Source organism: Mastigoproctus giganteus, chromosome 11 (genome assembly GCF_048544385.1).
Source record: "Mastigoproctus giganteus isolate SK-2022 chromosome 11, ASM4854438v1, whole genome shotgun sequence".
Classification (NCBI taxonomy): Eukaryota; Metazoa; Arthropoda; class Arachnida; order Uropygi; family Thelyphonidae; genus Mastigoproctus; species Mastigoproctus giganteus.
The window spans coordinates 126,812,161-126,825,759 of NC_143585.1; the positions used below are offsets into that span (position 1 = coordinate 126,812,161).

At 41.5% G+C, this 13,599-nt stretch overlaps 1 protein-coding gene across 2 annotated transcripts in view; it reads left to right on the forward strand.

Annotated features, from left to right (window-relative positions):
- LOC150078421 (mini-chromosome maintenance complex-binding protein) overlaps nucleotides 1-13,599 on the forward strand; it is a 219,868-nt gene that overhangs the window by 169,416 nt on the left and 36,853 nt on the right. For both annotated transcript variants that reach the window (XM_090384348.1, XM_090384346.1), the window contains exon 9: nucleotides 10,444-10,685. In XM_090384348.1, the coding sequence (XP_090240474.1) occupies nucleotides 10,444-10,685 (242 nt within the window). The remainder of the gene's footprint in view (nucleotides 1-10,443; nucleotides 10,686-13,599) is intronic.

The window sequence follows — 13,599 nt, forward strand, 5'->3', positions numbered from 1 at the left end:
AGACTATGGGTTGGGTGATGTATGGCAAATTCTGTGCAATAAGGCTGGGCCTGGGCATGCTCGGATATCCTATACAAGGTGTCTCAAAAATATTGGTACAAACGTTTAGGGGAGGTAGGTAACATCTAAAGGAATGTGAATCGCATAGGAACCCATAACCGGAAACGTCACCGTAAATCAGTAGACGGTGCTGTTCATCAGATCGCGAGAGGGAAAATTTCTGGTTTACTCATTCAAGCAGTAGTCACCGCACGAAGAGCATGCATCGATATACGAACTGTGAGCTGGCAGACATGCACCTAGTGTATGGATTAGCAGAGGGCAATGGACAAGCCACTCAACCAATTTATGGAGAACGCTTCCCAGACAGACATGTACCGGACCACCATTTTTTTGCACGTGTGCATCAAAATTTGTGCGATTATGGGTCATTTAGAGGTAAAAGGAGTAGTGCGGGCAGACCACGTTCAACGCAAACTCCCGCCATGGAAGAAAGTGTGTTGAATGCCGTCCAGAATAATCCTACTACCAGCACACATGCCGTTGCCTCTGCCTTAGGAGTGTCTCGTTGCAGTGTATAGCATGTCTGGCACGATGATTCCTTACACCCCTTTCATCTCCAAAGGGTTCAGTTACTGCTCCCCCAAGATCATCCCGCACGTGTGGCTTTTGCGCAGTGGTTTCTCCAAGAAAATGTTCAAGATTTGAATTTTCCAGCCTATGTTTTGTTCATGGATGAGGCTTATTTCACTCGGGAAGGCTTATTCAATCAGCACAATGCTCATGTGTGGGCTCACGACAACCCACGCATTGTGCACCCCCATGCAGCACAACATCGCTTCGCAAGAAATGCGTGGGCAGGTATGGTCGGTGACTGCTTAGTCGGCCCATCTTCTTCTTCTTCTTCTTTGGTCCTTAGCTGGCAGCTGGGGGAGGCGGTTGGCCACGCAACCAGTATGCTGCTGTAGGTGCCGCAGGGTTTCGGACTTGCTCTGTGATGTTCTTCCATACCTTACGATCCATGGCTTCAGTCCTGGCCTGGTTAAGGTCGAGACGTCGGCTCTTCAAGTCATCTTCCACTTGCTTGGCCCACGTTTTCCTAGGCGCAGTCCGTTGGATGCTCCATTGTGTGGGTCGTTGTCTCCAAAGGAGTGTGGATGGTATTCTGTTCGTGCCCATTCTACATACGTGGCCAAACCATCTGAGCCTTCGCTTCTAGATTTGGTCGGCAATGGTTGGTTGCTGTTGGCATCTGGCACAGATGGTATCATTAGTGATGCGGTCGCGAAGAGAGATGCCCAAGATCTGCCGCAGGCATCGCATTTGGAATACCTCAAGTTTGTTCAAATCTAACTTGAGACAAATCCATGTTTCCGATCCGTAAAGAAGAATGGGCAGAATCAAAGTCCGGAAGAGTTGGATTTTAGTCTTTGTGGAAATGTTGGTCCTCTTCCACAGACACCATTTGAGCGAGGCGAACGCAGTGGCCGCCTGTCCAATTCTGCTGTGGATTTCCATGATGGATGCAACTTTCTTCTCCTGGACCAGCGACCCAAGGTATTTAAAGTCCTGCACTTGCTGGATCTGGACGCCTTCGAGATAGATGGTGGCTTGCGACCCATCTGTTGTCAGGGCCTTTGTCTTACCAGCATTGATCTTCAAACCGTATGGCCGGGCAATGCGGGCAATGTCGTAGAGGATGTCCGTGGCTTCAGCGTCGTTACCGGCAAGGATAGCACTATCATCAGCAAACATCAGGTCAGTCACATAGTGATCCTTGTCATATTGTATGTCCTGTCTGTTTCTGAATGCTTGCCTCATAATGTCGTCGACCACGATGTTGAAAAGCAACGGGGAGGCTACATCCCCTTGGCGGACTCCAGTTTGGATGGTAAATTCCTCAGATAAATCGTTCTGGATGCGCACCTGGCTGGTTAAACCGTTGTATGCAGTTTGGAGGAGTGTGATGACTTTTCGAGGGACATGTTCAACCTCTAGTAGTTTCCATAAGGCAGGCCGGTGGACACAGTCGAAAGCAGACTTAAAGTCAATGAAAACAATGACGGTTCGCTGTCCACACCGGATCCTCTCCTCCATCAGCTGACGAATGGCAAAGATTTGATCACAGCATCCTCGCCCGGGTCTAAATCCTGCCTGTTCTTCTCGACTGGTTTGCTCGCGATGTTTTTGCAGTCTTGACTGGATGATCTTCATAAAGACCTTTCCGATGATGGAAAGGAGGCTGATGCCACGGTAGTTCTTGCAGTCCCGGTTATCACCTTTCTTGTGGATCGGTACGATAATGGCTTTCCTCCATGTTAACGGAATTTGTTCAGTGCACCAGATGGTTTTGAGGAGTGAGTAGTCGGCGAAGCAGTACATCTCCCCCGGCTTTGATCGCTTCTGTGGTGACTTGGTCCACTCCTGGTGCCCTGCCATTCTTCAGGGATTGTATGGCTGCTTTCACTTCTACTGTAGGCTCAACATCGACCATGGAGACCTCAGGGGGGGTCGATCGAGAGTGCTGTTGCTGGCGGTCCCTGAGGTGGGTCGTGATTATGCAAAGCTTTGAAGAATTCACTCCACCGTTGCAGGCGTTCGGATGGTGATCGCACGAAGGTCCCATCAGCATTCTTGATGTTGTCACTAGTCAATTTGGTCTTTCCACTCAGACATCTGAGGGTGCGGTAGAGAGTGCGATACTCGTTTTTGGATGCCGCCACTTCAAGATCGTCTGCCACTTGGTTCCAGTATGCTTCTCTTTCTGCTGTCATTCTTTGTCGGACTTCTCGGTTTAGCTGCCGGTACCGTTCAAAGTCGACCAACTTTGCCTGTTTCCGTTTGTCCACGAGGTCGAGGCACTCGTCTGATATCCATGGTTGCGTTCGACGTCGGGCAGGTGGACATAGGGGTTTGGCACATTCCAGGATGGCATCAGAGATCTGCTTTTCTTCTTCATTTATATCCTCAGGCACGGCCAGCATCTCGAAGCGGTTGGATAGGGCGATCTGATATGCCTGTTTGTTGGCAGCATTCATTAGCTGCCTCCAGTCCAGCTTGGCTGACCGAGATGATCTTTTTGCATGCCGTAATTTGAGCTGCACCTTAGCCCGGATGAGGTAGTGATCAGATCCGCAATCAGGTCCCCTCATGGCACGAACGTCCATGAGTGATGAGCGAAATCTGGCATTGATCAAAATGTAGTCCAGGATTGCTGAGTCCTTGCCAGATGGATTTCGCCATGTAAGTTGATGTTTTTGAGGGTGCTGGAAATGGCTGTTTCCAATGATCAGGTTGTTAGATGCGGCAAAGGACAACAAACGTAAGCCGTTGTCATTGATCTTCCCATGGCCAAACTTGCCCATTGTTGTTTCCCAACCAGATCTGTCCACGCCAATATGGGCATTAAAGTCCCCTGCGAGGATGATCACTTCTGTCTGCGGAATTGAATCCAGTGTATGTTGGAGCTGGTTGTAGAAGTCATTCTTGGTCGGGTCCAGGCTAGTCTCAGTTGGCGCATAGGCGGAGATAATATGGGTCTTGATGGTGCCCTTGACAGTAAGGACTGCCAGGCGGTCCGATAGTCGGCCCATACCTGTTACCATCCCACATGAACTCCGCTAAATATCGGATCTTTCTTGAACAAGTTCTATCAGGGTTACTTGACGATGTTCCAGCAAATGTGAGTCGCAACATTAGGTTTCAACATGACGGGGCCCATTATGGAAGGTGTGTTCGTGACCATTTCAACAGGCGTTTTGGGCATCGATGGATTGGCCGTGGTGGACCCGTTGCCTGGCCCCCACGCTCACCTGATTTATCGAGCCTTGATTTCTTTCTGTGGGGGGCCCTCAAATCTATCGTGTATGAATTGCCTGTGGAGACAGAAATGGATTTCGTGGTGAGACTTGTCTGCGCTGCTGCTACTGTCAAAGAAACGCCAGGTGTGTTCGACCATGTCTGCCAATCCATGCTGCGTCGGTGTCACTCATGCATCGCATCTCATGGTGGAACCTTCGAGCATCTGTTGTAACATAATGAAATGCATCCATCTCGTACTCCATTTTTAATATTATGTCAAATAAATGTTTGCCACTAATTACTGTCTTGTGTCATTTCTGCTTCTTGTGCCTCTGCTACTACTTTTCTGTGACGTTTCCGGTTATGGGTTCCTATGCGATTCACATTCCTTTAGAAGTTACCTACCTCCTCTAAACGTTTGTACCAATATTTTTGAGACACCCTGTATATTGAGCCATTGTTATCTTGATTCTGAAAGAGGGTAATCTGTGCAGTGTTGAATGGGTAATCTAACAACATTTCTCCTAATGGGAAATGTTTTTAATGTCTTTTTTTTTTAATGATCTTTCTGTATGTGGAAACCTCCAGGTTTCTCTTTGTTTGCTGCAGATTGCCTTGCCTTATGATTGACATATCCACCAGTTTTCTCTTTTGATTTGTGAAGCATCCATCCAACAGTACTTCTAGAAACTGCAGTACAATTGGTAGTCAACGTCACTTGGCTATTCTGTGATGCCCCTATTCCTGGGTGGTAGGGGAATATGAATTGATGCCTGTGTGAAAAGTGTATATCAAGGTTGGAATGGGGGGTGTTGATAATTGTCATTGGTTGAAAAAAAAAATATAATCATTTACTTTATAAGTTTCATGGGGTGTTTGTTGTTTTTAAGGATGTGACTGATGATGTGAATTTCTTGTTCCTGGGTATCTGGTATGCAAATCCTTATGGTCCAAAGTGAAAATGGACATAATCAACCATTTGTAACACCCAAGTCCCTTTCCTCCACTACCGGCTTTCGTTCAACTCCTTCTGTCCAACCAAGATATTAAGTATGGTTACACTAGACCTTATTCATCAGGTGCCTCCATAGCCAGGTGGGAAGGAGCAGCAGTGCATAGCACATGCTCCTTGATTAGACCAGGGTTTGAGCCTGTCACCACCAAATACGGAGGATGCGTAAAGGTCAGGGAATGACCACCGCTTATCCCGGAGCAATATGGCCTTAATTGCTAATGCTCCTAAAAACCAAATAACAAACAACAACAAACCTTATTCGTCATTCTGATGTGTAAGGTTTAGTGTAAAGGCTAATATTTTTTTAAGATTTTTAATTGTTAGCTGTAGAAAAAGGTCGGAAAAAGGTTAGCTGTCGGACCCCATCATAACACCCAAGTCCCTTTCCTCCACTACCGGCTTTCGTTCAACTCCGCCAAGTGTATAAGTTATTTTAGGATTACTGTTAGCCAGGTGCAATACCTTACACTTTGCTGGATTAAAGCATAGCTGCCATTTTTCTGACCATCCCTGAAGGCTATTTAGATCACTGTGAAGAAGCTCTGCTTGGTGGTGATCATTAACTACTCTACCAATCTTTACATCATTTGCAAATTTAGACATCACGCCCTTTATCCCTTCATCAATGTCATTTATAAAAATCAGAAACAACAGTGGTCCTAATACTGATCCTTGGGGAGCCCCACTTCTTACATCAATCCAATATAAGGAATAACCATTTATCACAACCCTCTGCCTCCTGCCCTGAAGCCATCCAGCTATCCATCTAAGGATTTTCTCTGTGATTCCAACCTGTTCCAGCTTATAAAGTAACTGCTCATGAGGGACTGAGTAAAATACTTTGCTGAACTCCAAATAAATTGTCGAAATTATTCCCTAAATCCAGCTCATGAGTGACGCTCAAAACAGCTAACCAGATTTGTTAAACATGATTTTCCTTTTACAAAACCATGCTATCTATCCTTCTGAATTCCACCCTTGATCATTGTCTCCATGATTTTCCCAACTACTGAAGTTAGACTGACTGGCCGGTAATTTCCCACTTCACTCTTAGAACTGCCCTTATGTATTGGAGATACATTGGTACTTTTCCAATCCAGCGGAATTACTCCTGAGTGCAGTGATGCTCTCATAATTAGCCTCAATGGTTCAGTGCACTCACTTGCCACCTCCCTTAAGATTATAGGGTATATTCCATCAGTTCCAGGAGTCTTACTGGCTTACATTTGAAGTTGAAAAAAATTAAATTTTTTTCAACTTCATTCCCATAATATCTCATTAATGTTGAATGGTTTTCTTCTGTAAATATCGATGCAAAGTAACTGTTGAGTTCATTTGCAACTTCAGCTGAGGTATAAATACTGTCCCACATCCATTACGTAAGGGTCTGATCTGGGTTGGCCTTCTCTTTGCATTTATTATGTGAAGAATTCGTTATCCCCACTCTTTGCCAGCAATTTTTCATAAATTGCAGGCAAGATTACAGATAAATTTTTAGCTGTTATAGGCTTCAGTACTTTGTATTGCCCTAACTCTTCCATGCTGGCTCTTTCTGCTCAATTAATCTGGCAACTTCCTTATTCATCCAGCTTGGAATTTTCCTCATGGAGTATTTTTTTAATAGAATGTATTCATTCAAGGCTTCTGCAATTAATGTTTTAAAGGTATACCATAATTCAATTGTATTTGCTCTCTGTGTGATATCTACCCAGTTAATAGAGGCCATGTAGCACCTTAAACTGTTGTAATTTCCTTTTCTGAAATTATAACCCATTTCTTTGCTTTTAACTACTGCTACCTCTCTCTTCATCATCCAGTGTAGAACTCCATGATCATTTCCTCCTACTGGTTCCTGTACTGTCAGCCCTATTACATCATCTGGTTCATAGGTGATAATGTCTAGACTATTCTTTTCCCCTAGTACTTTCCCTGACACGTTGATACAAATAGCGACCATCTAGTTGATTTAAAAATTTTGTCCCCCATATCAACTTTCCTTCCCACTTGCTCCAATCAATTAGAGGCAAATTAATATCACCCATAATAAGACATCCGTGCTTACTTGCCCATCCCATTTGCGTGTAGAGGCTCTCATAATAATCTTCACAATCTCCTGGCCTGTAGGTTACTCCCACTCTTGTTATACCTTTGCTTTCAACTATCTCGCACCATACAGGTTCTATACTAGCACGTGAATCATCTGAATCCTGGAAAGCTTTCTTCGTGCCCAGCCTGCTTTTGAGAAGAAGCATGACCCCGTGACCCTTTCTATCTGCCATATCCTTCCTAAATGCATTATACATACTGCACTGAAACTCATTGTCCCCTATCTCCATGTGGCACCACATTTCCGTAAGCCCTATTATGTCAGTGTTACTTGTCCTTACCAGTAGTTTGAATTCACTCATTTTATTGATGACACGTCTGACATTACTGTATAAACACTTAAGAAGTAGTCTTCTTGTATAGTTAACTACCCTGACATACTCCTTAAATTTATTTAAGCTCGTTTCCTTGGCATTTGCCACCTGCTCATTTGAAGTGTTTCTGCCCTCAGAATATCTGACTAATTATGTTCTGTTGCGTAACAAACAAGAACTCTTGAGGTATGTTCAAGCGTTATTTTGACCAATATTATCGGATAAATGCGTATCTGTAATACCCTTGTCTCCCCACACTAGCAGTTTCCCTGAACCTTTTTAAGGTATCCTCAATAATACTGGCAAAACCATTGCACCACCTCTGTTTAAATGTATCCTATCTCTACAAAACAGATTCCTTCTACCTACAAGTGCGGCCAAACTGATAGAAATTTCCCTCCAAAAGCCTTGCAGAGTCCAGGTCTTGAATTAATCCACAAGGCCTTCAGTATATAATCCTTCCTATCATGCGTGGGCAGAATTGCAGACACATAGACATTGTGACATAACTCGTGGCATTTGTTCAGCATGGTCCTATAAATCGTCAGATGGTGTATGCTTAATGTCATTGTCCCCACATGAATAATAATATTCTCTTTATCCTCCTTAAAATCTGACAGTCTGTTGGTCACATTATTAATAGTTGCTCCCAGTAGACATACCCTGGTTCTAGTCCGCCTATCCTTATCACAAAAAATGTTTCCCTGACAGTGAGTCTCCTAACAGAACTGTCCTTTTGAATGAACCAGAGTAGTTTGCACTTGGTTGTTCTGTTCTGCCAGCCAAATTGGTGCCTCCGTAGCCAGGTGGGAAGGAGCAGCAGTGCGTAGCACACGCTTCTTGATTAGACCGAGGTTCGAGCCCGTCACCACCAAATACGGAGGATGCGGAAAGGTCAGGGAATGACCACCGCATATTCCCTGAGCAATATGGCCTTAGTTGCTAATGCTCCTAAAAACTAAATAACAACAACATAACAACAACAGCCAGCCAAATTGGGACTGCATCACTTAGTAGGTTACTAGTCTTTAGTACCTGATGAGCTCCCAGTTACATTATTCTCGAGGGCAAGTACCCATTTTTTAGTGACTCAAATTGTTCTAGCAGTGCACCAAATTTTAACTTAAGCTCGGTACTCTCCTTACGAAGGTGACAAAAAAAAGAATCTCCTGGTGAGCTATGATTATCTAGGTCGACCTTATGCCACAAGTTCTGCAAAGGATAAAATCATGACTTCCCCGAAAATCACCATTGGTTATTTCCATATGAGCCATGGTACCCTCTGACGAAATGTTCAAGGCAGATCTTGTAACAACCATTGTAAAATTTACTAAATACAGTCGATTCCGGATATTTGGGACACATCGGGACTGGTGCATTTTGGCCCGATTCAGCGGCTGCCCCAATTATTCTAAGTTTCATGTTAAAAATACAATGGCCTCCCGCTTAACAATTGGTTCACTGTACAATCAAATCACGTTACAATGGAGTCACCGTAGTAAAGTACTGTTCACTATATGAGGTGTTGTAAGCGGCAGTCATTGTGATCACGTTTGTGAATTGAATTTTAATTCTATTAAACAGTGATTCTAATTAGCAAAAATAGGAGGAATATTATCCACAGGCTATAAAAGTAAAGTATATTAAGCACCAATTTACCCTTTATTACCTTACCAATTAAAAAATTAAATGATACGTGATAATCGGAATAATTAATACGTACTGTAATATGTACATATTAACTAGTTGACATTTGTGGATGGGGGTCAAAATTTAAAACAGTAAAAAGATAAGCAATCAATAACAAAGAACACGGCACACACAAATTGCAAGTAGCACGTGCACATGAGAATGGAGTAACAAGTTACGAAGCTTTAAAAATAGGAATGAAGAGAAGATTCTGAAAATTAATTTTTTTATATGATTGAAGATTCTATGGAAGTGTAAACACATTTCACCAGAATAACCTACAGAATTCCAGCTGTCGGTATTATTGCAAATTCAATAAGATCGAGTTTACTATCCGTTTATGAAAGATTGCACTAACAGAAAAGCCCAGTACACAGGCGACTGCTAATTGTTTTTATTGTTTTATTATGGTTGTGACCTCCAGAAATCTGACCGAACCACGTGGTATGGTCGGAGACAATCGTAGGATAATCTCCAGTGCTGCGGTCTCCTGCCCCAATTAAACGGCATGTTGTCCCAATTTAGCGAAGTAAACCCTGGCTATTTTCTCGATTGGGTTCTGTTTTTTAAAATTTGCCCCAAATAAACAGCTACCCCGATTAACCAGTGGCCCAAATAACCGGAATCCACTGTATTAATAAAAGAAACTTTCAAAAATTATATTTATAATATTAAAAAAATCAACCTATTGCAGGGAAAAAAAAAAAAAAAACTTATCAAAATAAACTTTACAATATACTAAACTTCTGAAATCCTGCTGTAATCCCTCTTATCTATACTTCTTTGCTATTGCTATGAAGAGCTATGCAAGGCATGTCTGCTCGCCATTAAGGTGGTAGATGACTTTCATCAACCGCTGAAATACCACCACTTTGCCTATTGGAGGCTTGAAGTGGTGAAACCCATGTTTAGTCTCTAGAGCAAAGTTTCCGGCATCTCCCCCCCCCCACACACACACACTTCTCCTTCAACCCATGCACGGTACTAAGTACTATAGGTTTTGATACCTTTCGTGTTTGGGGTTTTCATAAAAAAAAAAAAAAAAAAGAATGCCAACAGTTGAATCTACTGCATATGATTAAATTGGCTCTTCAGTTGTTATTGTTGCATTATTATTTAGTGTTCTCCACCGTAGCACAATACATCACCATTTGCCACTTGATTCCCATTGATGACTTTAGAAACTTCTTAAGTCCTTCAATCAAGGCAGTAGTTAGCAATCTCAGACTGTGAGTGTAAAGTTTTGCCCATAAGTTATTTTTCATCCTGCACAACGTGCAAATCAGCCAATGAACATGTGCAATCTGCACTCGTATACAGTAGCACCCTTGCCTTTGCCAGAGCAAATTATTAAAGGGGGGGTATTGAATGCCATTGTCATAGATCCCAGTCAGTATATGGTGATGTAGAATATTCCATATTCTTATTATTTATTTAGTTAAACTTGAATTAGATGAATATCCATATTTTTCTTATAGGTTTTTCCTTTATGTTATTTGAATATGCTTTCTGTTTCAGTGCAAAAGGAGATTCTTTCACAAGCTAAAGAAATACGTACAGAGTTGTTGTCTGTTTTGACACATGTGCTTCTGGGGGATAGGCTAGCAGCAGAATTCCTTTTATGCCATCTAATTTCATCTGTCTTTCTGAGACGAGAGGTCATGGCTTTAGGGAAATTCTCGCTCAATATTTCTAATATCCCTAATTTAAATGGATATATAGAAAAGTTGTATAAAATGATTCAACAGCTGACTACAAAAGTAAGTCTGGGCAATTCTTTATTTGCATATTTCATTTCATATACAGTATCTTAAATTTTTACAGTGGATTTTAATATTAGGATAACATTAAATATATTACTGGCCTTTTTTTTTTTCTTTCTAGTAGTTCTAAAAAATAAATATAAAGTTCCAGAATTCCCACAGTTATTGTTATTTGATAAAGAAATTAATTTATATTGGAATTTCAGTCATCACATTTGTTTAGGTTTGAATGATGTTTACCTTTGAAAATAGGAGAAGGAGGCATACAAACAAGAATACTTTAATCTGTTGATTTCATGGTCACATTAAGTCCTCAGGCGCCTCCGTAGCCAGGTGGGAAGGAGCAGCAGTGCGTAGCCAACGCTTCTTGATTAGACCGGGGTTCGAGCCCGTCACCACCAAATACGGAGGATACGGAAAGGTCAGGAAATGACCACCGTATATCCCGGAGCAATATGGCCTTAATTGCTAATGCTCCTAAAAACCAAATAACAACAACAACATTAAGTCCTCATGTAATGCTTTATAAACCTCATTTAAAAATCAGTAGTAAGCTGCTCTCACTCAAAGAATTCATTTAATGATCAGTTAATTATCTTTAACTCACTAATATTACTGTGAATATATTAATTCTATCTTTGTTTATCAGTATGGTGTAGCGGTTCCTGTTTTCAGGCCAGTCAGATAATTGTTTCTCCTTATTGGAAAATTACATGGTTCTGCCTTTGAGCAGTGAAGCACCACACTTTAAAATATACTTGTTTATTAATATCATATTCAAAGAAAATGCAGAATTATACAGGATGTTTTATAGTGTTGCAGATAATATAAAAAAAAATACTAACCATGAATTTAATTTAATAGGTGCAGTGTGCATAGGATATTCTCCTTGACATAGTGACTCCACTGCATCACTTATTTGGAGAAGTCTGGGTTTGACATCCCATTGGAAATTGGAAGAATTCATAAAATGTCTTTCCATTTGGGTTGCTGTATTCACTTGAGTTCCAGTGGAGGGAGTATTATTTTCCTCTGTGACTTATTCTGGACACTACATAGACAATAAATTGATGCAGTATAGCCTAAGATCAGGGCTGTAGTGGAGGCTATACGTGGGTATGTGGCATATACCCTCTGGATTTTTTAAGGTGAATATTGTATATCTTCTGGTTTTTGAAAGACTGATATACGAGTATTCCCCTTATACCCTCTAGAATTCGATTAATATGCACAGTATACTCTCTGCTTTTCATAACGTTCATAGAGTATACCTTCTAATTTTATGACTGCTGCACTGCCTAAGATGCTTGTGTATCATAAAACCAACATTAAATACACAAATGATTGTTTTGTGCATTTGATTTCAGCGTTATTGGTTATTTATCATGAAAAACACATTTTTACAATTTAGCCTCCTTTTTTTTTTGTATGAATCTGAGGTTATACATAGGGGGGGGGGGGTGTGTGTTTAGAATTTCCCAAAATATTAGAAAGGAACCTCTAGCCCATTTAACAATTTATTTAAAACTGTTAAAAATAATCCTTAGAGTGTAAAAGAAGGGCATGGTCATACTGCCCCAAGCAAAGCAGCTATTGATTATATAAGTCAAATATTCTTACATATCCATTAAGAATCTGCTATGTTTTTTTAGTGAGAAGTTACAGGTATCATGGATCACAGTGTGAAAAACCCTTAAGCTGGATATAAGGGTGAGGTTGTATATAATTTGCACTACTGTAAAAAATTACTGAACATGACAAGATGTGTCATTTTCTGATTTTGTGTGGAAAACAAAAAACGCTACCTAGTAACTTCTCACGCATGTACCAGTGTGCCCATGCTATGTGTCCAGTTGATAATATTATCAAATTATCATATTCTTCTTTCTGAAATTAAAACCCTTGTTGCCTTAGCTTTTATAATAACTGTGACCTCTTTCTCCTCACGTACAGCTTAGAATTTTGCATCTACATTCACACAATCATATGTGAATGTAGATGCAGAATTCTAATTCTAAGAAGACCAGAGGTATGTCGACTTCAAATAGGGATCAAAGTGATTCTGTGATAACTGAAAGGAAAGTAGAAGAGAAATTGAAGCTGAACAGTAGCACTGCTGTTCTTGGACTAATGTTATTAGTGGAGTTCTGCGGGGTTTAGGGCTGGGACCATTGTTGTTTTCTGTATTTATTAATGATATTGATGGAGGCATATGAAGCTTAATTCTAAGTTTGTAGATAATACAAACTTGGCTGGGTCGTTAATGAGTAATCGGGGTATGCTACTACAACAAGATCGGGAAATTTTAAGCAGATGGGCTGAGAAGTGGCAATTGAAGTTTAACATTGACTAATGCATGGTATTCCAAATGGGTATCATGTGGAGTACCTTGCATACTTCACCCGAGTGATACCACACTCAGGTTAGTGGGGAATGAAAAAGACCTCAGGGTTGCCTGCCAACCTTCGTATCATCTGCAAACTTGGACATTAAGCCTGATATACCATCATCAATATCTTGGTGTAGTGAGATGTGAAGTTCTCTGAACAGTGCAAAGAGGCTGCCAGGATAGCCCATAGGGTTTAGTCAATGATATGCAGGAATTCTGCTAGCATGAATAAGGAGGTGATTACCCCCATTGTATCAGGCAGTGGTTAGTCCACATCTTTGAGTACGGCATGCAGGTCTGGAAGCCTCATTTCAGGATGGATGTGGATCTGTTAGATAGAGTACAACAACAAAATTAATGAGGGGGAACAAATGGGTGCTCTCACCCATTTGTTCCCCCTCCCATTTCACCCCTCTGTTCGTTCAAAATACCTGTCCAGCTGAGCCTTAAATTTATTTAGGCTATCAACTTCCACAACAAGGGATGGAAGTCTGTTCCACCAACCAACTACCCGCTGGCTAA